This window comes from Bombina bombina, chromosome 4, assembly GCF_027579735.1.
Source record: "Bombina bombina isolate aBomBom1 chromosome 4, aBomBom1.pri, whole genome shotgun sequence".
Lineage (NCBI taxonomy): Eukaryota > Metazoa > Chordata > Amphibia > Anura > Bombinatoridae > Bombina > Bombina bombina.
The window spans coordinates 738,222,006-738,249,456 of NC_069502.1; the positions used below are offsets into that span (position 1 = coordinate 738,222,006).

Below are 27,451 nucleotides of genomic sequence, written 5' to 3' on the forward strand. Positions count from 1 at the left end.
TCCAAATCAAAATAGGTATCGGATAGTGACTCAGAGGAATCACATAATGGCTCACATCTATGTCATGCACATATTTCATTAGTTATGGAGTGAGCGATTTTACTGCCTCAACTAACACTGCACTTGATATTAGAAAGAACGTTACTATCCAAGTATATCTATCTGTTCTATATGAGGGTTTTTTTAGCCCTGAGAAGCTGAGCAGCAATATGATATATAGGTTTGGAGTGTTGAGTGCTATCTGTAAATATGTTACCCTAAAGTGTATAACACAGAAATAGAATATTTCCCAACTTATTTTATAGAATACAGGCTTTGCAATGTATGTGTTTTGTTTTGTTATTTTCTCCATGTGAGGACTCTTCTATGTGTACTCAAGTATATGCCCATAGTGACTTAAGTATTCTTTGATTAACATATATATCCCCATACTGAGGAAAGTTCCCTTGCTTTATTTTTACTACTGCATGGCTATACGTATAGTTATAAAGAATTGTATATGGCCATGTTCTCATATTAACCCTTTGGAATATGTATTATCTTATATGTTTTGCTGAGAATATCTACAGATCTACAACTATTTGATAAAGGGTTGAATTGTGTGTTTTCCCTTTATTAACTTCAGCTGTTACTCTCCTATATCTTCACAGGTATGGTAATCGTTCCTAGACTTTTTCCATATGGTGCTCTTTATATGATTAATAGTATATGTCTATAACCACCCTGATTGAATGTACATTTCTAGTTCCAGTGTTCAAAGCAAACTAAGAAAAGCGAGATTCATAATTTGAGGTCCAAAAGTGGCCTCCTTATGTTCATGAACGCCTTCTGTAGCTGCATAATTTCTGTCTGAGCTGTGAGGCCCAAGAGTGACCTCGGTGATCACTGGGAAGGTGTATAGTCTATCTGGCACATATAATGTTCATTATTGCCGGTTTGATCTGTCAGCTTAACAAACTTATGTATGTAACATGTTTCTATATTTTCTACTTGATGTCTATTTTTTTTTTTTATTCTTTTTTGAGAATATCTGTTTGGAAGATAATTATCTGTACAGAGTTTGTTGACATAAAATGTATTGTGCCTTAAATTGAATCTCAATAAAAACATTTAAAAAAAAACAAACAAAAAAAAAAACATTGTGCCATTCCTCCGCCCGCATCTCCTACTTTATTTAGCTGAGCGATGACGAATCCAGCTTCATCCAATCATTGCGGGCCCAATGAGCCGGACGCCAAGTGGGGCACGCAACGATTAGATGAAGCCGGATTCGTCTTCGCTCAGCTAAAGAAAGTATTAAATGCGGGCGGAGAAATGGCGCGATGTTTACCATCTCTAAGTGGTAAATATTTTAGAAATGCAGCGTCTTAAAAACAATCAATTAAAGTGCCCTTGTTTTTTATTGTAAGTTTATAAAGTAGCCAGCAAATATTTAAACTTGACAATCACTTTAACAACACCCCACTAAAGCTAAATATCTATTAAAAAGTAGAACATTGATATAAGGCAAGTGGGTGTAGAAATCAAGAAAAGAGAGACAATATCATCCAAGGTCTCCATATTAGTATGCCTTGTCAATAAATTAAATATAAGTCCTTCATAGTGAGTGATAATTAATATACGAACGACTGTTGCATGCATGTATATTTGTGACACCTAACTAACAGAACTATTGACAGTGATAATATAATTTTTTTATGTATTTTGCATTTCAAATAAATAACTTTATATCCCTTTAATATTGAGTCCTTAAAGGGAAAAAATGTAAAAACTGAAATGTACATGGATACATTTCAATTTTAACTTGAAGCATTTTTGCCATGTATTTCCATTAGCAAAAATTCTTCTGATAAAAAATATTACAGATTTCCAGTCACTTATGCACATATGCTGTGTGGGCCTGTGCACCAGTATTCAAGATCAGAGAGCTGGTAGTGGTGTGTAGCGCCTTGAGACCCTCACGGGTGATTATGTTGCGCTCTTTAAGTACCCGATAGATGGATAGATAGATAGATAGTGTACTGTGCCTGTGAAGACTTAATTTGTGTCATTTTGTACTTTATGTTTCTTTAAAGGGATAGAATATATGCACATTTTTTCTCATAACTTCTTTTAACTCTTACTAAATACTATATCATTAACCATTTTTTCCCTGAAAATTAATATTTTATGTATGTATATATATATATATATATATATATATATATATATATATATATATAATATGAGCTTGTTATATTTTTGTGGTTTGTCTCAAGTATATTTCCTGTTTGATAAGTCTAGTGTTATATACCAATAAAGTTACTTGAAAAAAAATTATACTTATTCTAATAATGAATTTAAACTTACCAAAATCAGCTATGCCCCCTGACTTCACAAGATGTACATTGTACATCCCTAAAGGAAACACCTCCATTTCATCATAAACCTGAAAAAAATAAATGACAGATGTTACAAGTGAAAAAGAAAAAAAAGTCTTTAATTTAATGATGGAAATAAGAGGGGACTTCTAGAGGTACAAATGCTCTTTAGGGCCTATACACTATAGTCACAAGCAGTTGCAGTTGTCTGGAACACTATATGGCAGCAGTTTTACAAGAATGTTATCCATTTGCTAGAGCACTATATGGCAGCACTATTTCCTGCCATGTAGTGCTCCAGACACCTACCTAGGTATCTCTTCAACAAAAAACACCATGAGAATGAAGCATATTTGATAATATAAGTAAAATTTAAAATTGTATACTCTGAATAACAAAAGGGGGTTTCATATCCCTTGAATCTAAAGTAGATGTAACTCTCCCATAAAATCATTAAAGGGACAGTCTACACCAAAATTGTTATTGTTTAAAAAGATAGAAAACGTCTTTACTAACCATTCCCCAGCTTTGCACAACCAACATTGTTATATTAATATTTAATCCTCTAAATGTCACTGCAGACAGCCTCTTATCACATGTTTTTTTATTAGCTTTTCATGTGTGCCATATAGATAGCATTGTGCTTTCTCCTGTGGAGTTGTGCATGACACAGAACTAACTGGCTAAAATGCAAGTCAAAAGATAATAAATAAATAGCCATGTGATAAAGGGGCTGCCAGTAGAGGCTTAGATACAATATAATCAAAGAGGTAAAAAGTATATTAAAGGGCCAGTCAACTCCAAAAATGTTATTGTTTAAAAAGATAGATAATCCCTTTAGTATACATTCCCCAGTTTTTCATAATCAACACGGTTATATTAATATACTGTTGACCTCTATGATTACCTTGTATCTAAGCGTCTTTTGACAGCCCGCTGTTCACATAACTATTTATTTATTATATATTGGCTTGCATTTTAGCCACTTAGTGCAGTGTCTTCCACAACTCCACGGGAGAGAGCACAATGTTATCTATATGGCACACATAAAGTAGCAGTCTCCTTTTGTGAAAAGCTAATAAAATATCAGGTGATAAGAGGCTGTCTGTAGTGGCTTAGAAACAGCAGGAATTTAGAGGTTTAAATGTTATAAAGTATATTAATATAACGATGTTGGTTGTGCAAAACTGGGGAATGGTTAAAAAAGGGATTATCTATCTTTTGAAACAATAAAAAAATTGGAGTAGACTTTCCCTTAAATTAAAGTGAATGTCAAGTTAACAAGACATCCTCACGGCATTGTATAGACTTTTAAACATTAGCATCAGTTTAATTCATGACATTTTTTGCACAACCAACATTGTTATATTAATATTCATGAAATTTTTAAATTGATTTTTAAATTGATTTCTTTTCTAAAATTTTTACCTTTTTACTGCTCCGCCGATAAGTGCAGCTCTCCCGCCCGCCATACTAATTGATTGGCAGATGACGATTCTTCAAACAACTAATCCTTGTTTCCCCCACCCGGGGGAACAAGAATTAGTTGTTTGAAGAGTCGTCCTCTGTCAATCAATTCGGCGGAGCAGTAAAAAGGTAAACATTTAAGAAAATAAATAAATTTAAAAAATGTCATGAATTAAACTGATGTTAATTTTTAAAAAGTCTATACAATGTCGTAAGGATGTTGTGTTAACTTGACTTTCACTTTAAGGAACATAAAACAACACAGTAATATAAATCCATTATTTATTTTGCTTGCTTTTACTTTAAAACACCTATGAAAAATCAATGCCAACTTTAATTAACTTGAATCTTCAAAAAACAAAACAAAAAAAAATACAAGCTACCATTATATAAATATTATTAGATTGCTACCTGATCTTGCATGTATTCCATAAGGGGAGGAACAGAATATGATACAGTCTCATCGGTGTGTCTTCTTAGCTGCAGTCCAAAGTGTTTGGAGTCAAACTGGCGAGCCTACAGAGGAATATAAGAATATTTAAAAAAAACTATTTTAAAGTCTTTAAGTTGCTTATACACCTTTATACAAATATTTGTAAGAAAAGAAAAATGTACATTCACTAAAGGGACATTAAAACGCAAAATATCTTTATTTTCTTTTTATTTAATTTTTTATGGAATCTTGAGTATAAACACTTAAAATGCTACAGAATGGTATAAAATGTTGGGACATCTCATCAAGTAAAAGGACACTAAAGTCATGGTAAATTAAACCTCTGGTTATTCTACAAGGTTGTCCAGCAGTCTTTCTTGACACTAATGTCTTAAACAATTTCTCTTCTGCTTCTTTCTTGTCAATATAAAGATTTGAATGTGTCATAGAGTTGTTATCAATACATTTGATATCAGTACTAGGAATGTCCTTCGTACCTGCTTCTTTTTCTTCATCAAAATTCAAGTCAATGTACCCAGATTCCAATAGTGCGAGTTAACCTAACGGACACTGTGTGGCACTTGGCACGAGCAGATATCTTGTGTGCTTTTCTGTGTGTATATAACATATAATTCGAGGTAACAGATGGCAGGAAAATTAGATAAGACAATAGCAATTCTTAAAATCTGCTCTGTCTTTAGCCATTAAGGACTAACACTAGACAACCCTGGTATATCAGACTGATTTCCTGTGGGAAAAAGATGGCTATAATTGTATGGCACCAATAAACTTCACCCTTCCTCTGTGGCCTGACATGAGTATGGATTTTTAACAACTTTAAATGATGTGTTATGTTCTCCTAGAAAACTACCAACATTGTCATTGTCTGAATATTCTATTTAAGAAGTAATCAATAAACAATTTCTCTCAATAGGAAACTGACAAAAGCAATCACAGGTGTCCAAAAGGCGTCATCACAAAAAAATTGGTGCATCAGATCCAATATTTAAAAAGCTGATATTGAAATGGTGCTGATTAAAAGAGATTTAAAAATCATCAAACACTAATTTAAATTAGAAAATGAAGGGGTGCCACCATATTGTAAAATAATTTCCTTTTATTTTCTTATCTTCTCTGCTGATAAATTAACAGTCTCACTGTTAAAGGTTTAGGTTTAACCTTTTTGTTAATACAAAGAGAATAAAAGACACCTTATAGCAGCACTCTTAGTCAAATACACTTTTTACTTTGATTATATAGTATACATACACTATAGTAATCCTACTGTGCACAGTGAACATAATACTAATATTAACATCTTAATGATCAGGTGGATACATTAATCTCCTACCTGATACACACCAAATAAATTACAATGAGCTAAATAAACACAATAATATATCATTTCTCACAGCCAGCATCCATATATGTCAGTAAACAAAGATCTTAGAAACAATATGGATACTTATCGTTCAATGTCCTCTTAAACAGTAGTGTAAAGCCATGGAGCTTTAAAATTCACCGGTTAATGTGAGTCCCGTATTCCGTGAGATTTTCCGACAGATACCAATAAATCTGTGTATATTACCCTCCACATAGTTATAAATCCTTCATTATAAAGTCTCACAAACCAGTTCTAATAGTCGCTGTCCTGCAGTTTAAAGTGGGAGTGATCCTGGAAGGAGCTCTTAGAATCTCAGACACGGCCGGAAAACAGGTCACCCCGGCAAAACTGACCGTGGAGAAAATAAGTGTCAAAGTCCCGACACCCTCTCCTTCTACACTCACACTCTGCCTGGCTATCCAGTAAGAAATTGGTCAAGAACTCCGGCTGCAATAATAGGTTGTGTTATTCCTCTTGACACTCAGAATCAGACTGAGTTGTTCGCCGACGTACGTTTCACCAAAGATTCGGCTTCATCCAGGCTAGTATATTGAATAGTTCATCATTCCCCTTTTTTAAGGTTGATCGATGTCTAGCCGCCTCCGGAATATTGGCCTGTGAATATAGGTTCCTATCTAACAAAATGTATCATATTTGTAGCAAGGAAAAGATACTTATTGTCAACCTCACTACAATGTAACATTATATGCATACATATTATTTATATTAATATTTGGTGCGTATTCTATTATAGCCATATGGCTTCCTTAAAGTGACAGTAAGAATATTCTTTTTATAGCTCTGATCATTCTACTCTATATAGGTAATATTACTAGTTTATAAAAAATGACTCAAGTTATTTTCTTCATTAAGGCCCTGGGGTGTAAGCGTCCCTAAGTTAAAGATCCACTTACTTTCACGTTGGAGCAATATTCTATCCATATTGCCCCTTTTGGCTTTGTAATCTGATTTGTAGCCAAACAAATATACTAAAAAATATTGTAGATCAAGTACTGTTTTTCAGACAGGTTCTCAGATTTGTTAATATTAATTTGATTAATTTGCTCATTGCATGTACTGTACATGAAACCTATCTAATTATGTTGAGGAAAAACAGGGTAGGATGAACTTTAGCATCCATTTTTAAATAAGACCTATTCTTACCATCAGTAAACTCTTTTAATAATATTGAAGACTTAAAAGAAAGTTATCTAAAACAATCACACATTTTCTTTTTAAGTCCTCAACCTTGAAAAGAACCAGTTATGTCATATAATGCTTCCCCTTCAGCTGTTGGATGATGAAATACGTACCCCTTGTGGTGAAATTTTAATTAATAACCACACCCCTCACAGAGGATGCATTCTCCAACTGAGTTGGACTAGGCAGTCTGTTCAGTTCGGGTGCAGTCAGAAATTATCTCAGTAACCCTTTAAGAGAGGTGATCTCCTGAGGAGTCCACTCTGACAATAAATAGTATGGATATCTTACCAGTTTTTCGAACTCTAAAGAACTGCAAGTATTAAACTGTTCTTCTGACTTTGGGTTGACCAAGTAGGGCCTAGTAGGGCCTAGTGTATAGTTTATTACTTCCACAGTACTGTAGTCCTTTGATTGATAGCACCTTAAAGTGCTAGCATTGCTGACTTCTTTACTGAATTGTAGGGTCTGAAGGTATAGTTCACCCTTTTGCTGGCCCACAAATCTGCTACCCTTATTAAATGGCTTGGGCAATTCCACCTAAATTATATAAAGGTAAGAATGTTCACTTAGCTTTGCCATCTTTTTGTTTTAAATCTTAAAGGAACCCCAAGAAGGCCCAGCTATAGGATTATCCACCAGCTATTTGATATCTCAGTTTTGCTAATGGCAATATAGCTTTTTCCCTTGATGGCTTAAAATTCTTACTGAGAAACAACCTGTTCCATTTTTAAACGGTCTATTCCTCCACGGGTCCTGGATTTAACCCTTTCATGACATAGGCAATTGTTCAAGTTCTGAACGTAAACGAAACCTTGAATTTCAGCTATATGTCTTTTCAACCATAATTTACCCCTTTCACATTAAGTGCACCCACACTAATTATATATTGTTTTTTAGAGGACAGATAGGGCTTTCTTTTGGCATAAAAGATTTATTTCTCAACTATAATTTTATATAAAAAAAATCAAAGTAAGTGTGAGAAATTAAGAAATTTGAAGCTTTCCAAATGATTTTATTGTGAATATCATCATCCTGATATATGTTACTGCAATAAAACACCCATACTTGTGTTAAGCGATGTCCCATGAGTATAACGATACCCCCCATGTACAGGTTTTCTGGAATTTACAAGGCCCAACATACGGCCTACCCATTTACATAGAAATCTGGCACATTCATTTTCTGGGCTTAAGTTGTCTTTCATACATTATAGCAGCCCAGGAATGAAAATAACCCCATCATGGCATACCATTTACAAAAGTAGACACCCTAGGGTATTCCAAAAGGGCCATGTCACATCTTTTTGTGAAGCCCCTTAGTCACAACACCTGGCCAAATGTAATGGTCATTTTTTTTGCATGCGTTTTTTTTGCACAAACACTGCACTTTGGCTGTCTCTGTCATTAACCTTTTATGTTTTTCTGCTATAAAACACACATATTAGTGTTTGTCAAGGTTCTACGAGTAAAACAGTACCCCCCATGTACAGGTTTTATGGGGTTTACAGAAGTTACAGGGCCAAATATGGGGTCTGCCCATTTCAGTTTTTATGCATGGAAATTTGGCACCTTAATTTTCTGTGCCTATGTCCTCTTTGAGACATTATAGCAGCCCAGGAATGAAAATTACTCCATCACGGCATACCATTTTCAAAAGAAGACACCCTAGGGTATTCCAAAAGGCCCATGTCACATCTTTTTGTGAAGCCCCTTAGTCACAACAACTGGCCAAATGTAATGGTCTTTTTTTTTTAATGCGTTTTTTGCACAAACACTGCACTTTGGCTGTCTCTGTCATCAACCTTTTATGTTTTACTGCTATAAAACACACATATTAGTGTTTGTCAAGGTCCTACGAGTAAAACAGTAACCCCCATGTACAGGTTTTATGGGGTTTACAGAAGTTACAGGGCCAAATATGGGGTCTGCCCATTTCAGTTTTTATGCATGGAAATTTGGCACCTTAATTTTCTGTGCCTATGTCCGCTTTGAGACATTATATCAGCCCAGGAATGAAAATTACCCCATCATGGCATACCATTTTCAAAAGAAGACACCCTAGGGTATTCCAAAAGGCCCATGTCACATCTTTTTGTGAAGCCCCTGAGTCACAACACCTGGCCAAATGTAATGGTCATTTTTTTTGCATGCGTTTATTTGCACAAACACTGCACTTTGGCTGTCTCTGTCATCAACCTTTTATGTTTTTCTGCTATAAAACACACATATTAGTGTTTGTCAAGGTTCTACGAGTAAAACAGTACCCCCCCATGTACAGGTTTTATGGGGTTTACAGAAGTTACAGGGCCAAATATGGGGTCTGCCCATTTCAGTTTTTATGCATGGAAATTTGGCACCTTAATTTTCTGTGCCTATGTCCTCTTTGAGACATTATAGCAGCCCAGGAATGAAAATTACCCCATCATGGCATACCATTTTCAAAAGAAGACACCCTAGGGTATTCCAAAAGGCCCATGTCACATCTTTTTGTGAAGCCCCTTAGTCACAACACCTGGCCAAATGTAATGGTCTTTTTTTTGCATGCGTTTTTTGCACAAACACTGCACTTTGGCTGTCTCTGTCATCAACATTTTATGTTTTTCTGCTATAAAATATACATATTTGTGTTTTCAATGTCCTAAGAGTAAAACAGTACCCCCCATGTACAGGTTTTATGGGGTTTACAGATGTTACAGGGCCAAATATGGGATCTGCCCATTTACATGGAAAATTGGCACATTCATTTTATGGGCCTTTGTCCTCTTTGAGACATTATAGCAGCCCAGGAATGAAAATTACCCCATCATGGCATACCATTTATAAAAGTAGACAACCCAGGGTATTGAAAAAGGATTATGTTTAGTCTTTGTTTGTAGCCACTTAGTCACAACATCTGGCCAAAGGTAATGTTCATATTTCAGTTTTAGTTTATCACAAAAACACTGCCTTTTTGCTGTTTATATCATCCTTGTATGTTTTACTGCTATAATACACCCATCTTTGTGTTCAGCGATGTCCCATGAGTACAACAATACCCCCTATGTACAGGTTTTATGTGGTTTCAGGAAGTTACAGCGCCCAATAAAGGGTCTGTCAATTTGCATGGAAATTGGGCACATTGATTTTATGGACCTTTGTTGCCTTTGAGACAGTATGGCAGCGCAGGAATGAAAATTACCCCACCATGGCATACCCATTTGCAAAAGTAGACAACCCAGGGTATTAAAAAAGGACTATGTTTAGTCTTTTTTTGTAGCCACTTAGTCACAAAACTTGGTCAAATTTAGTGGTCATATTTTTTTATTTGCTTTTTTCACACAGACTTTGCCTTTTTTCTATTTAGATCAACATCATTATATTTTTTACTGCTATAATACACCCATATCTGTATTCAGTGATCTCCCATGAGTGCAACAATACCCCCTATGCACAGGTTTTATGTGGTTTTAGGAAGTTACAGGGCCCAATATAGGGTCTGCATAGAAATTTGGCACATTGATTTTCTGGACCTATGTTGCCTTTGAGACAGTATGGCAGCCCAGGAATGAAAATTACCCCCCTCATGACATACCATTTGCAAAAGTGGATAACTCAGGATATTCTAAAAGGAGTATTTTAGTTGTTTTGTATAACTTATAATGGCCTTAGAGTGGATGGGCTTAACATATAAAGGGACAGGACAAGGTCAGGGGATTACAGAATAATAAAATAAAATAAAATAAATTAGGAACACATACAGATTGCTTTCAAATTAAAAGTTTAACTCTGTGTGATATATTCGAAAGCAATCAGTGATACAGAGGCCAGGTTGAGAGGGGCAGTCAGGGCAATGGTAACTAGAATCCCTCCTCCCTCCTTTTTTATAGCAGACTCTGCATCTTTTCTGGGGTGTTAATTTGCAGGCAGTGGGGGGGATCCTAGTGGGAAAATGCCTGCCACAGAGTCGCTCGACATTTTCAGATTAAACAGTGGGAGGATTAGGGGTCTGGTTAAACAAAATATCAGATGTTACATTTAACACAAATTCCAAAAAAGTATAAGTTTTCCCTGTGCCTGATTTTTTGTACAGCACATATGCATTATATACTGCGATCTGCATAATATAAAAGGCTACTTTTTTGTACCAAGTTCTAGTTTTTCTTTGAATTAGATATGGCTGCAGGCACCGGTCAGCTAAATCTACCCCCCCCCCATGTTTTTGTTGTACTCCACAATGCACTTTGGCTTTAGGATCTGTGCAGATCTTCCCTTCACAGACACTGGCACTGTAGCTTCATCGTGCATTGTGGAGAGCATGTACACATCTTTTTTATCAGTGTACCGAAGGGCCAGTAGCTCATTGTGGCGTAAAGCTGACGTTGTGCCCCTACTTTTTTTCCATATGTCAGCTTCTGGGGGAAACCTTTGTGATTTTTTCTTGTTGTGCCACAGGCCACGGTTTCAAAATAAGATAAAAATTTTAATAGCTCTGTGCTGGTGTAAAAATTATCGAGCCACAAACGGTACCCTTTATTTAGCAGGGGTAGTAGGAGATACCACACAATTTTCCCACTTGTGCCAACGGAATCTGGGCAGCCAGGTGGATCCAAGTGGCTATCATTTCCCTGGTAGATGTGAAATGCCCAGGTATACCCAGTACTGCATTCACAGAGCTTATAAAATTTTACCCCATAGCGGGACCTCTTGGATGGTATATATTGCTTGAAAAGCAATCTCCCCTTAAATTTCATGAGGGACTCATCAATGCAAATGTCCTGCTCAGGTATGTAAACTTCTTTAATTTTTTGGGACAGGTGGCTTATCAGGGGCCTTAGTTTATATAACCTGTCATGCAGGGGGTCATTTTTGGGGGGGCACTTGGTATTATCATTAAAATGGAGAAACCGCAGCAATTGTTCATATCTGTCCCTCTTCATAACCCCTGGAAAAAGAGGGGTAGCCAGGATGGGGTTCTGGCTCCAGTATGAACGAATGCTGGGTTTCTTCACAATCCTCATTATTAATGTCAGGGCCCAAAACTTTTTAATCTCTGGTATGTCAGTGGGGTGCTATTTTTTCTGACATACAGAGATTGGGGATTTTTGGACAGATACTGGCTGGCATATAAATTTGTTTGAGCAACTATATGCTCAAACATGGTATCTGTCAGAATCAGGGACATATAGTTTATTGGCTCACATACTGGAACATCACTTGTGATGCCAGGAGTCTCAGTAAATTCTGGCATTTCTGGGGCAGTGAAATTTGGGGGTATCCAATTTTGGTCATTTGTGCGACGCCTCCTTTTAGGTGGCGGGCAGGGAGCACCAGCATCAGATGTATCACTCAGGGGCTCTATATCTGATGCCGTAAGGGTTGCGCTGTCAGACAGAGCAGAGAGGGTTTCACTCCCTGAATCTGCGGCAAGAATGGCATAAGCCTCTTCTGCTGAATAGCGTGCCATAAGGGATTTTTTTCAGTACAAATTCCCACTTCACCACCACCAATTCCCACTTCACCTTCCCCAAAATCCCACTAAACCACCCCAATTACCACCTCCCAATTACCACCCACCTATTCCCACCCACCCTATTCCCTCAGGCCTAGATTTAGAGTTTGGCGGTAGCCGTGAAAACCAGCGTTAGAGGCTCCTAATGCTGGTTTTAGGCTACCGCCGGTATTTGGAGTCAGTCAGGAAAGGGTCTAACGCTCACTTTTCAGCCGCGACTTCCATACCGCAGATCCCCTTACGTCAATTGCGTATCCTATCTTTTCAATGGGATCTTTCTAAATCCGATCAGCCAATCAGATTGAGCTCGCATTCTATTGGCTGATCGGAACAGCCAATAGAATGCGAGCTCAATCTGATTGGCTGATTGAATCAGCCAATCGGATTGAACCTTAATTCTGATTGGCTGATAGAATCCTATCAGCCAATCGGAATTCGAGGGACGCCATCTTGGATGACGTCCCTTAAAGGAACCGTCATTTGTCGGGAAGTCGTCGGAAGAAGAAGATGGGTCCGCGGTGGAGATCTTCAAGATGGAGCCGGTCCTCATCGGATGAAGATAGAAGATGCCGCTTGGAAGAAGATGGTTGCCGGTCCGGATCTACTCTTCTTCCCGGATAGGATGAAGACTTTGGAGCCTCTTCTGGACTTCTTCAGCCGTCGGATGATGGCTGTCTAGCCCCCGCTTGGGCTTAGATGAAGATTTCGGAGCCTGGAAAGATCGGTGATACCTGGCATGGTGAAGACAAGGTAGGAAGATCTTCATGGGCTTAGTGTTAGGTTTATTTAAGGGGGGTTTGGGTTAGATTAGGGGTATGTGGGTGGTGGGTTGTAATGTTGGGGGGGGGGTATTGTATGTTTTTTTTTTACAGGCAAAAGAGCTGAATTATTTGGGGCATGCCCCACAAAGGGCCCTGTTCAGGGCTGGTAAGGTAAAAGAGCTTTGAACTTTAGTAATTTAGAATAGGGTAGGGCATTTTTTTATTTTGGGGGGGGCTTAGAGTAGGTGTAATTAGTTTAAAATTGTTGTAATATTTTTCTGATGTTTGTAAATATTTTTTTATTTTTTGTAACTTAGTTCTTTTTTATTTTTTGTACTTTAGTTAGTTTATTTCATTGTATTTATTTGTAGATATTGTATTTAATTAATTTATTGATAGTGTAGTGTTAGGTTTAATTGTAACTTAGGTTAGGATTTATTTTACAGGTAATTTTGTAATTATTTTAACTATTTTAGCTATTAAATAGTTCTTAACTATTTAATAGCTATTGTACCTGGTTAAAATAAATACAAAGTTACCTGTAAAATAAATATTAATCTTAAAATAGCTATAATATAATTATAATTTATATTGTAGCTATATTAGGATTTATTTTACAGGTAAGTATTTAGCTTTAAATAGGAATAATTTATTTAATAAGAGTTAATTAATTTAGTTAGATTTAAATTATATTTAAGTTAGGGGGGTGTTAGTGTTAGGGTTAGACTTAGCTTTAGGGGTTAATACATTTATTAGAATAGTGGTGAGCTCCAGTCGGCAGATTAGGGGTTAATGTTTGAAGTTAGGTGTCGGCGATGTTAGGGAGGGCAGATTAGGGGTTAATACTATTTATTATAGGGTTAGTGAGGCGGATTAGGGGTTAATAACTTTATTATAATAGCGGTGCGGTGCGGTCGGCAGATTAGGGGTTAATAAGTGTAGGCAGGTGGAGGCGACGTTGTGGGGGGCAGATTAGGGGTTAATAAATATAATATAGGGGTTGGCGGTGTTAGGGACAGCAGATTAGGGGTACATAGGGATAATGTAAGTAGCGGCGGTTTACGGAGCGGCAGATTAGGGGTTAATAATAATATGCAGGGGTCAGCGATAGCGGGGGCGGCAGAATAGGGGTTAATAAGTGTAAGGTTAGGGGTGTTTAGACTCGGGGTACATGTTAGAGTGTTAGGTGCAGACGTAGGAAGTGTTTCCCCATAGCAAACAATGGGGTTGCGTTAGGAGCTGAACGCGGCTTTTTTGCAGGTGTTAGGTTTTTTTTCAGCTCAAACAGCCCCATTGTTTCCTATGGGGGAATCGTGCACAAGCACGTTTTTGAAGCTGGCCGCGTCCGTAAGCAACTCTGGTATCGAGAGTTGAAGTTGCGTTAAATATGCTCTACGCTCCTTTTTTGGAGCCTAACGCAGCCATTCTGTGGACTCTCAATACCAGAGTTATTTAAAAGGTGCGGCCAGAAAAAAGCCAGCGTTAGCTACGCGGGTCGTTACCGACAAAACTCTAAATCTAGCCGTCAGATTTAAAAAAAAAAAATTATGATTTTTTCTTTATATATATATATATATTTTTTTTTTTTTTATATAAACTAAAAAAAAAAAGGAACTGGGAAGGGTAGTGATTGGGAACAGCAGGGAAGGGGTTAATAATAACTAAAGATCCCCACAAATAAACTTTTGGGCACTGATCAAAGCCCTGACAGGCTGATCACTGCAATATTAGGCTGATCACAATAGCAGCTCAGTGATCAGCAGCAAAAACAATATATATATATATATATATATATATATATATATATATATATATATATATATATATATATATATATATATATATATATATATATATATATATATATATTTGTAACCCCCACAAATAAACCCCCAATGCTTTTGATCAACACTGATCAAAGCCCTAACTGGATAACCAAGTTATATTAGGCTGATCACAGTAGCAGCTCTGTGATCAGCAGCAAAAAAAAATATATATATATATATTGTATTTATAGATTTTTTTTATAGATTTTTTCCCCTCTCTAGCACTACAAACACTAAACTGTCTTCCTCTATCTCTCAGATCGCACTGAGAGCAGAGAGGAAGCAGATACACTTGTAACAGCCAATGATTCCACTCATTGGCTGCTACAGTGTTACAGGGGACAATCGATACACCTCCTCCATGCTGATTGGATCCTGGGGGAGTGCCAGAGGTGCTAGGCACATCCCCCAACCGGATCCAGAACAAGCAAAATATCGGAGGGGGCACAGGAGCTGAAAACCGTTATGCCGTTCTATTCCGTCATAACGGCTCTAAAGCCCAGTGTAATTATGACGGAATGGAACGGCATAACAGTGTTAAAAGGTTAATTCTGTATGTTTTGCAAAATCATCCTGTTAAACCAATGTATAAGCCGCTTTTAAAGTTGTTGGCTTTAAAACCAATTTAGCTTGTAGGTCTGTCAAAAGATAGAAAAGATAGAAGTGTAAAAGTGGAGAGCTCTACTCATAGCCCCTACTTATCTGGTCTTTCATCAGAAAAAATATATTTTGAAGACTGCTTTATTTCTTCTACAGATAGGTAATTCTTCTAATACTAAGACTGTTGTACTACTATTATATCCTTAGCTTAAGGGTGACACCTATGCTTTTCTACACAGGTTTAAAGTAGTCTGAGTCCTAGAGTATTAAGGTTATCAGGATGCCTGACAAGATGTATGTCCTCTACTTTAATTACTATAACAGGGAAAAAGTTTGCAATGCCTATTTGATTAAAGGGACATTATACACTCATTTTTTCTTTGCATAAATGTTTAGTAGATGATCTATTTATATAGCCCATAAAGTTTTTTTTAAAAATAAATGTATAGTTTTGCTTATTTTTAAATAACATTGCTCTGATTTTCAGACTCCTAACCAAGCCCTAAAGTTTTATGAGAATACCGTCAGCTACCTTCTCCAGCTTGCTCCTGTTTGTGTAAAGGATCTTTTCATATGCAAAAGAAGGGGGAGGGGGAGTGTCTTATTTGCCACTTGCAGTGGGCTTTCCAGCTGCCTTTTCAACAGAGCCAAACTGACAGCTTCTAAGTAAGTTTTTAAACAGTTGTATACTGAATTTTTATATCAATATCTGTGCATCTTATTCTTTATAGTAGTGTCTATTACATGCAGTTATATGAAAAAGAGTGTATACTGTCCCTTTAACTAAATTTGTTCCTCCATTTATATGCCCTATGAGCTTAAAGGGATACTAAACCCAATTTTTTTTTATTTCACGATTCATATAGAGCATTTAATTTTAACTTTCTATTTACTCCTATTATCAATTTTTCTTTGTTCTCTTGCTTTCTTTATTTGCAAAAACAGGATTCTAAGCTAAGGAGCCGGCCCATTTTGGATTCAGCACTCTGGATAGTACTTGCTGATTGGTGGCTACATTTAGCAAACAATCAGCAAGCGCAACCCAGGTTCTAAACCAAAAATGGGCCGGCTTACATTCTTGATTACATTCTTGATTTTCAAAGAAAGATAGCAAGAGAAAAAAGAAAAATTGATAATATAAGTAAATTAGAAAGTTGCTTAAAATTGCATGCTCTAACTGAATGATGAAAGAAAAAAAATCGGGTTTATTATCCCTTTAATAATAACATTGTCTTGGACCGTGTATAAAATGCCCTGTGTTTAACAAATATGCAATCCATGCTATTGGTAATCCTTAAATACATTTATTTATTCAGCAAATTCTTCCACATACATATGTAAGGATGTTTTTCCATCACCATACTGGTCACTTCGGCTCATAAAAAAAGATTTACCAATAAATATTTTTTCTTAACATGTTTGAAGGGATAGCAATGTATTTTGTTCCTGTGTTATATGCCTGGTCTGTTTCAAGTCATGTTTGGGGACACTCTTAGCTCTCCTCTTTGTCTCCAAATAGATTTGAGATGAGCTAATTACATTTTAAGAAAAGTCAGAAAAACTGGTAAAACCGACAGTCAAACATCAATTACCGAGAGTTAAACTTTTATGACTATATGGACAATCTAAATTCTAAAAAATGAAAATATGGCTTGGTAAATATTCTATTACTATACACCAAACTAATTTTCTGCAGAACTACATTAAATAAGATCTCTCTAATTTCACCTTTGTGTGTATGAATTTGAAGCTACAATTACAGCATTATTCTCTATTGAAGCAATTATTTTATGAATTAAAATTAGCTTTAATCACATGAAAACATTACTAAAATAATGTTTGTCTGCCATCTAGTGGACATTTTTGAAGCATATAAAAACAATTCATAGGGTACACTATCGCAAATCTGGTGGACTTGTCCTCTGATTAAGCCATTTTTGGGATCAGGTCTCACATTATATTAATAAGTTAATAGGATATGTTCTTTGTTTAGAACCTTCAAAAGTGTTATTGAATAAAATGCCAAGACTAAAGATAGCAGGCAGCTTCTCCAGTATATGTGTAACAGTGCCAAGAGAATGATACCTCGTTACTGGAAGAAAACATATAAAACTATATATTGTCAGTTGAAAAAGCCCATTATTGTTTTAAGGGTAATTTGGACAAAACTTTGAGATGGTAATATAAAATGATACATAATACATACAGAAAAAACTCTGCAATATACTTTATTTATTTTGTCCCATTTTCTTGTAATACCATTCTAAAATTGTGAGCTTTTTAGTTTCTGTTAGAAATGGAAGTGCAGAACACTGTTATATTACACTAAAGTGACCATACGTACTGGTTTTACCAGTACAGTACTGTTTTTTTGGACATTGGTCTGGTTAGTCGTGAGATGTAACTTGTACAGTTTAGCCCAGGATTACAAAAAAAAATAATTAATTTATCAAAAGATTGAGTACATCAATTCTTGATAAAACAGCCTTAAATCAATTTTATTAATTTATCCTAGTTTTATTTTTATTTTACATGACGGTTCTTGTCGTTGGATCTCGGCAATACTCGGCATTCAGCACACGCACTCTCACTATATTGTGGTGACTCTTCAATAATACTCCCGCACATTACATACAGCCCGACCGTGGGAACTCGATGATGACATCATCACACAGAGCCCTCCAAAATCAACCAATTCGATGTTAGCTTCGGACTAAAAGGCCCTCTCTGCAGCACAGGACAGGCACCAGTGATCTGGCATATTTGGACCGTGACACTGGCCCTCAGAGCTTCGGGCTCTCTCTGTTACTCAAGCTTTTTGCTCTGCCATTTTCACGCCGCACCTTGCTGCTCACCAGGACTGATGAGTTTCACTCTCTTGGACCAGAATTGACACCTGCTTCGCCCCTGCTTTTGACCAGGACTTGCATCTTGGCCCCCCTCAATCCTGGACCAGTGACTTTGCCCCCTTGGACCAAGACCGTCATCCAACGAAGTTTGTAATTGTTTAATTTTTGGACACACATGGCGCCAAAACTATAAAAGTGTGTCTTCAATGACGAGTTAAAATCAAAATATACATTCATCAAAGCAAGTGCTAATAATGCCAATAGTGATGTGGAATGTGTAAAATGCAGACATGTATTTTCTATTGCAAACAGTGGAAAAACCGAAATTGAAAATGACATACAAACAGTCAAACATCGGGCCGTGTCTGCAGCAATTGCAAGTACGAGTGTGACATCATATTTTAAGAAAAAAACTATTTGAAGATGCTGAAAGAAAACTAGCTGAAGATTTATGGGCGTACCACACAGTAATGCGTAATAACTCATTCTGATCAATGGATTGTACCTACAAACTGATTAAAACATGTTTTGATGCCAGATTTACATGTTCTAGAACAATAGTTACCGATGTGCTGGTGCTTTTTGTGAAAAAGTTATTGGAAGAGGATTTAGATGCTGCAAATTGTATTTCTATTTATTCTGATGCATCAAACCACAAGGAAGTAAAGTTGATTCCCATAATACTGATTATATTTTGGATGTGTTAAAAAAAGTATCGTTTAGATACCAAGGTACTTGGATTTTGTGCTGACAACACCAATACTAACTTTGGATGAATGTGAAGAAGTGGGAAAAATAAAATTTTTACCACGTTGAAATAAAATGTGGGTGGAAGAGAGCTTAGTTGTGGCTCTCATATTTTGAACAATGCTATACAAACTGCAGCCAACTCTGTACCAATTGATGTGCAAACTTTCATCACCAAGATTTATTCATACTTTTATATATATATATATACAGTGCGCGTTAATGAATTGAAAGAATTTTGTGAATTCGTGGATATCGAATATAAGAAAGTCTTGGAAAACTGTGCCACATGATGGTTGGTGTTACGACCTGCGATTGAGCACGTCCTACAAATATATCCTGCCTTAAAATCATATTTTGCTTCAAACAAGAAGAGCCCCACAATTATCACAAATAACAGAGTCTTGGCTTTACTTTTTGCATAACGTGTCATCAATGTTCCACAATGTTATTTTGAAAATAGAAAGACAGGAGATTTCTATTATTGAAACTAGCAATACTTACAATGACTTAAAAACAAAATTAGCGAATGTTTTCTTGCCGTTACAGGTGCGGCAAAATTTGAAGCAGCTTGAAGAAGAAGGCATATTAAAACCTGCTATTTTTAAAGAAAAAGTGGTAGATTTTTATGACACATGTATTCAATATCTAGAGGAATGGGAAGGACCTATTTAGTATATCGAAAAATTCAATTGGGTTTTGTTAAACACTAAACTCACCCATGACATCACTCAAGTTTGAAGTGATTACACTCTTCGTTATTTTTCTGAAATCAATTTAGTAGAGGATGAACTGTTTGAGGAAACCTGCTTTGTCCTGCATGGCAAATGGGTAGAATATTGTCTCTGTTTACCAGGAACCAATGCACCTGCTAAACGTCATTGTTCTTTGATGAACAATATGTGGTCCAGTGATAAAACTCAATTACATGTTGAAACTTTGAAATGTTTGCTAATTACTAAGTATAATTTTTAACAAAACTTGCATGGAATTTTATAAAAGGAAAACGAATTATAATTAAAATCAATCCACTCTTCACAAAAATATAAGAAGCAAAATTAGGAATGTAGATTAAGTACTTTTGTACAATTTTTTTATTAAAACCATTTTGTTTTACTGCTACACTTGTTTCTATATTACTTGGATCCTAAAATCCTAAGGCCTAGATTTAGAGTTTTGCGGCCAAAGGGGTACGTTAGCTACGCATGTTTTTTTTTCCCCCGCACCTTTTAAATAACGCTGGTATTGAGAGTTCTCTGAAGGGCTGCGTTCGGCTTCAAAAAGGGAGCGTAAAGGCATATTTACCGCCACTTCAACTCTCAATACCAGCGTTGCTTACGGAAGCGGCTAGCTTGAAAAACGTGCTCGTGCACGATTCCCCCATAGGAAACAATGGGGCAGTTTGGGCTGAAAAAAACCTAACACCTGCAAAAAAGCAGCGTTCAGCTCCTAACGCAGCACCATTGTTTCCTATGGGGAAACACTCTCTAAGTCTGCACCTAACACCCTAACATGTACCCCGAGTCTAAACACCCCTAACCTTACACTTATTAACCCCTAATCTGCTGCCCCCACTATCGCTGACCCCTGCATATTATTATTAACCCCTAATCTGCCGCTCCGGACACCGCCGCAACCTACATTATACATATGTACCCCTAATCTGCTGCCCACAACATCGCTGACCCCTATATTATATTTATTAACCCCGAATCTGCCCCCCCCAACGTCGCCGCAACCTTACCTACACTTATTAACCCCTAATCTGCCGACCAGACCTCGCCGCCACTATAATAAATGTATTAACCCCTAAACCGTCTCACTCCCGCCTCGCAAACCCTATAATAAATTTTATTAACCCCTAATCTGCCCTCCCTAACATCTGCGACACCTAACTTCAAGTATTAACACCTAATCTGCCGACCGGACCTCGCCGCTACTCTAATAAATGTATTAACCCCTAAAGCTAAGTCTAACCCTAACACCCCCCTAAGTTAAATATAATTTTATTCTAACAAAATAAATTAAATCTTATTCAAAAAATTAATCCTATTTAAAGTTAAATACTTACCTGTAAAATAAACCCTAATATAGCTACAATATAAATAAAAATTACATTGTAGCTATTTTAGGATTTATATTTATTTTACAGGCAACTTTGTATTTATTTTAACCAGGTACAATAGCTATTAAATAGTCATTTACTATTTAATAGCTACCTAGTTAAAATAATTACAAAATTACCTGTAAAATAAATCCTAACCTAAGTTACAATTAAACCTAACACTACACTATCAATAAATTAATTAACTAAACTACCTACAATTACCTACAATTAAATCAACTAAACTAAATTACAAAAAAAACCCACTAAATTACAAAAAAATAAAAAAAGATTACAAGAATTTTAAACTAATTACACCTACTCTAAGCCCCCTTAAAAAATAACAAAGCCCCCCAAAATAAAAAAATGCCCTACTAATCTAAAATAAAAAGTTAACAGCTCTATTACCTTACCAGCCCTTAAAAGGGCTTTTTGCGGGGCATGCCCCAAAGAAATCAGCTCTTTTGCCTGTAAAAAAAACATACAATACCCCCCAACATTACAACCCACCCCCCACATACCCCTAATCTAACCCACCCAAACCCCCCTTAAAAAACCTAACACTAAGCCCCTGAAGATCTTCCTACCTTGTCTTCACCCAGCCGGGTACCATCCGATCCGTCCAGAAGAGGGTCCGAAGTCTTCATCCTATCCGGCCAGAAGAGGTCCTCCAGAGGGTAGGAAGTCTTCATCCAGATGGCATCTTCTATCTTCTTCCATCCGGAGCGGGTTCCGATCAGCCAATAGAATGCGAGCTCAATCTGATTGGCTGATTGAATCTGATTGGCTGGTTCAATCAGCCAATCAGATTTTTCCTACCTTAATTCCGATTGGCTGATAGAATCCTATCAGCCAATCGGAATTCGAGGGACGCCATCTTGGATGACGTCCCTTAAAGGAACCTTCATTCGGGGTTAGGACGTCGTTAGAAGAGGATGGATCCGCGCCGGCTGCTTCAAGATGGACCCGCTCCGCTCCGGATGGAAGAACATAGAAGATGCCGCCTGGATGAAGACTTCCGACCCTCTGGAGGACCTCTTCTGGCCGGATAGGATGAAGACTTTGGACCCTCTTCTGGACGGATCGGATGGTACCCGGCTGGGTGAAGACAAGGTAGGAAGATCTTCAGGGGCATAGTGTTAGGTTTTTTAAGGGGGGTTTGGGTGGGTTAGATTAGGGGTATGTGGGTGGTTGGTTGTAATGTTGGGGGGGGGGGTTATTGTATGTTTTTTTTACAGGCAAAAGAGCTGATTTCTTTGGGGCATGCCCCGCAAAAAGCCCTTTTAAGGGCTGGTAAGGTAATAGAGCTGTTAACTTTTTATTTTAGATTAGGGTAGGGCATTTTTTTATTTTGGGGGGCTTTGTTATTTTTTTAGGGGGCTTAGAGTAGGTGTAATTAGTTTAAAATTCTTGTAATCTTTTTTTATTTTTTGTAATTTAGTGTTTGTTTTTTTGTAATTTAGTTTAGTTGATTTAATTTTAGGTAATTGTAGGTAGTTTAGTTAATTAATTTATTGATAGTGTAGTGTTAGGTTTAATTGTAACTTAGGTTAGGATTTATTTTACAGGTAATTTTGTCATTATTTTAACTAGGTAGCTATTAAATAGTAAATAACTATTTAATAGCTATTGTACCTAGTTAAAATAAATACAAAGTTGCCTGTAAAATAAATATAAATCCTAAAATAGCTACAATGTAATTATTATTTATATTGTAGCTATATTAGGGTTTATTTTACAGGTAAGTATTTAGCTTTAAATAGGATTAATTTTTTTAATAAGATCTAATTTATTTTGTTAGAATAAAATTATACTTAACTTAGGGGGGTGTTAGGGTTAGACTTAGCTTTAGGGGTTAATACATTTATTAGAGTAGCGGCGAGGTCCGGTCGGCAGATTAGGGGTTAATACTTGAAGTTAGGTGTCGCAGATGTTAGGGAGGGCAGATTAGGGGTTAATAAGTGTAGGTAAGGTAGCGGCGACGTTGGGGGGGCAGATTAGGGGTTAATAAATATTATGTAGGTGTCGGCGATGTTAGGGGCAGCAGATTAGGGGTACATAGGGATATTGCAGGTGGCGGCGGTGTCCGGTCGGCAGATTAGGGGTTAAAAAAATGTATTATAGTGGCGGCGATGTGAGGGGGCTCGGTTTAGGGGTACATAGGTAGTTTATGGGTGTTAGTGTACTTTAGAGCACAGTAATTAAGAGCTTTATAACCGGCGTTAGCCCATAAAGCTCTTAACTCCTGACTTTTTTCTGCGGCTGGAGTCTTGTCGGTAGAGGGTCTACTGCTCACTTCAGCCAAGACTCTAAATACCGGCGTTAGGAAGATCCCATTGAAAAGATAGGATTTGCAATTGGCGTAAGGGGATCTGCGGTATGGAAAAGTCGCGGCTGGAAAGTGAGCATTAGACCCTTTCCTGGCTGACTCTAAATACCAGCGGGCGGTAAAAAGCAGCGTTAGGACCCCTTAACGCTGGTTTTGACGGCTAACGCAGAACTCTAAATCTAGGCGTAAGTATACAATTATGTACTAATCTACCCATATCAAATATTTGTTGTTTTTCTCCCCTGCAAAATTACAGTAATAATATATAATATAAATAAAAGAAGTACATTTTATTGTATTCTTTCACTTAAAGAAAAAAAAAAAAAAGATATACATACAATATTTTTTCAACTTATATTCTATAACAGTGACTATTACTCATGCTGCCTGAGCGATTTTTAATGTCCTGGTTTTAAATTTGAAAAAAATGGTCACCATTGGCTGCACACTCTAGTGACCTATTTATAACTGTCCCTAATTGGCCACAGCAAAGATGGTAACCTTAGTTACAACATGGCAGCTCCCATTGTTTTATAGACATTAAAACTTTACACTTATTTTGTCAATATTTAAACAGCTAATGAAATTAAAAAATACATCTATATGTTATTCTCAGACTAATCTTTTCTTTGACTGCATCATTCTATGTAGCATTTATTTAGTATTTAATGTCCCTTTAATGTTTGGGCTATATCAAGACAATGCGATTTAAATCCACTAAAGTGAGAGGATGACTCTCAATTCTTCTGTTTTTATTTAAGCAACGTAACTACTAACTACAAAAGACTTTCGGTATAAAAAAGGGACATTAAACACTAAATACCTGCTAGATAGAACAATGCATTCAAAGAAAAGATTAGTCCATGACTAACATGTAGATGTATTTTTTAAAGTTTCATCAGTTGTTTAAAAAGTGACAAAATAAGTGTAAAGTTTTAGTGTCTATAAAACACTGGGAGCTGCCATGTTGTAACTTGTGTTACCTTCTCTGCTGTGGCCAATTAGGGTCAGTTATAAATAGGTCACTAGAGTGTGCAGCCAATGGTTGTGCTGGATTTAACAGTGTTCTGCACTTCCATTTCTAACAGGAACTGAAAAGCTCACAATTTCAGAATGGAATTACAGGCAAAGAGGACAAAATAAATAATGAAAGTATATTGCAGAGTTGTTTTATTATATACAGTTTATCATTTTATATTACCATCTCAAAGTGTTTAATGTCCCTTTAATGTACTTTTTATTCCTTTACTTATTCCTATTTACGATTATTTGAAGCATGACTATCAAAAGCTGTAATGTACGATGTTCCTGTATATCTTACAATCACAATAACAACAATTTCACTCTGAAAAAACACAACAAAACAACAATTCTTAATAGTACACATGGCAAAGGTCCCATAAGTAAATTAGAAGTTATTTTTTAGCATCACAAGACTTACTTTGCAGGCCAAAGTCAAAACATCTTCCACTCTGTGGTCTGGCCTGATATTTATTGTGATGCCTTGCCCATCATGGAAATGAACAAATGTTGGCACTTCCCATGGGCTTTCCTTTTGTATGACTTCTGGAACTGAGGCATAGATATTCAGCAATTCATCAATGTTCTATCAAGAAAAGAAGGGTATCTGAGCATACAGAAAATATTACATTCTTAAAAAACAATATAAAAATCAGAAAGGTACGTTATGGCAATGTTTGTTTGACAAAGGAAAAAACAAAGCTTTTCTACAAATATTATTTCTAAATTATTTTTCTTTACCCCTTCGAGAGAGGCAATTTTGCAATTTTTGCTCACTATTGGTTTCACGATTTTTGGTTTTCACTAAAGGGTGCTCTACTAAGTACTATAGATGCTTGCCGTGAAGGGGTTGAATCATTTTGAGACCGCAGAATTCATTAAAAGTTGCATTTTCAGTTGAATTTGGGAAACCACTTGAAGCATTCCTTGTGTTGAGATATTTCAATTGCTTTTGTTTGATTTGTTCATCGCAAACAGCTGAAAGTCTGTACAATTTGACAATAAACCTGATTTGCAATGGGAGTTGAATAATTTTGAATACAACTGTATATATATATATATATATATATATATATATAAACACCAGTGACGTGCAGTGACGTCAGAGGCTGGTGAGGCAGTGGCTAGGATACGCCTTCATTCTTTAGATATCCTTTGTTGAAGAAATAGCAATGCACATGGGTGAGCCAATCACATGAGGTATCTATGTGCAGCCACCAATCAGCTGCTACTGAGCATATTTAGATATGATTTTCAACAAAGGATATCAAAAGAATGAAAAAAATTATATATTAGATGTAAATTGGAAAGTTATTTAAAATTGCATGCTCTTTCTAAATCATGAAAGAAAACATATGGGTTTCATGTCCCTTTAAATGGTGTCTTGGAAAACTGGTCAACTTAGTAAACATCTGATTTTAGTCTAAAGGATTGTAACAGAAACTCTTGCCAGATAACAAAATGCTTGCTCTGATTATGAGATCTAGAAATCCAGGCCCATTAAAATATGTTTAAAACATACTTTTTACTTTAATGCTGCAAATTATGCTTATAGATTCTTTCATTATTCAGTAAATATAAAAATGTCTTGATCCAGTGGCGGCTGGTGAAATTTAAAGATGGTGGGGCGCTTGACCCCACCCCTTTAAATAAAGCCACACCATCAGATGGCACTTCAATTCATTAATTAAATAAATAAAAGGTAGACAGAAACACAGAAAAGCACTCGGGGGGGGGGGGGGGAGAGGGAGAGAGAGACGGGGGAGAGAGACACAGAGGGTTAGAGAGAAAGAGAGAGAGACACAATCACACACAGAGGGTTAGAGAGACACATAAGGGATGAGAGAGTCAGAGGGGGAGGAAGAGAGACAGAGAGAGAAAACCATAGGGGAGAACGACAGATAGACACACACACACACAAGGGGGGGGGGGGGGGGAGGGACCACTGCATTTTTAAGTAATAAAACAGCAGAGCTACAGAGAGTTCAGAATGTGAGACTATAATTTAGTGTGAAGTACAGAGGCAAGCTGCTAAGGTAGTGGGTGTAAATTTTGAGTAAACAAAATAAAAAAACGATCCTTAAACTGCTGTAAAAGAGTAAAAAATAAAAAAAAAACACTAAACCACATTCATTAAATTATAATTTTCACTAACAGAATCCCTTTCAGCAAAATCTAAGGTTGCAGAACTTACTTCAATAAAATGTGGCTAAAACACTGCTCACTGCATCTCTTCCTGGCTGCTCTGTAAGGAAGTGACCGTGGCACATTCCACTGCACTTGGAGGGGTAGTACAGAACTCTCTTTTTCACTTTAGCAAAGCTGGCAGCTTCACAGGACAGCAACAAAATAAATGAAAGTTGTTTTTTTCCGTTTTTGTTTTGTTTTATATCATTTAACATCCAGCCGCAACCCTAAGTTCCACTTACTAATGCCTCTCACTGGATTGGGTCAGCCCAGATAGGACTGCCTCAAATAAGCAGTTATGTGCCCTGCAATGATCTTAACCACTTTCATCCAGTAGGTGGCGCAGCATGTTGTGTAATGGTGGGCAGACCTACTTGTGCCTCTCCATTGCACAACATGTAGCTGTAAAAAAAAAAATGCTGGGGGAAAAAAAATTGCAATTTTTTTTAATTTTTTTTTAAAGCCAATAAAAAAATATATATATTTTTGCCCATATGAGAGGTGAAGCCCTGCCTCACCTGCCTCTAGTAACTCCACATCACTGATATATACAGTATATATATATATATATATATATATATATATATATATATATATATATATATATATATATATATAAAACACGGAAGGGGACTGCACTCCTAGACCGGACCGGGTACACATCCCATGACCCTGCAACATGCTCAGCCCTGGG

At 36.6% G+C, this 27,451-nt stretch overlaps 1 protein-coding gene and 1 long non-coding RNA gene across 6 annotated transcripts in view; one reads left to right on the forward strand and one right to left on the reverse strand.

Annotated features, from left to right (window-relative positions):
* Nucleotides 1–16,158, forward strand: part of LOC128656810 (uncharacterized) — a 74,045-nt gene extending 57,887 nt beyond the window's left edge. The window contains exon 3 of the long non-coding RNA XR_008402064.1: nt 16,009–16,158. This is a non-coding gene — a long non-coding RNA (uncharacterized LOC128656810). The remainder of the gene's footprint in view (nt 1–16,008) is intronic.
* TIAM2 (TIAM Rac1 associated GEF 2) overlaps nt 1–27,451 on the reverse strand; it is a 645,041-nt gene that overhangs the window by 174,096 nt on the left and 443,494 nt on the right. For all 5 annotated transcript variants that reach the window (XM_053710965.1, XM_053710968.1, XM_053710967.1 and 2 more), the window contains 3 exons: nt 24,992–25,156; nt 4,239–4,343; nt 2,350–2,428 (listed from right to left, as the gene is read on the reverse strand). In XM_053710965.1, the coding sequence (XP_053566940.1) occupies nt 2,350–2,428; nt 4,239–4,343; nt 24,992–25,156 (349 nt within the window). The remainder of the gene's footprint in view (nt 1–2,349; nt 2,429–4,238; nt 4,344–24,991; nt 25,157–27,451) is intronic.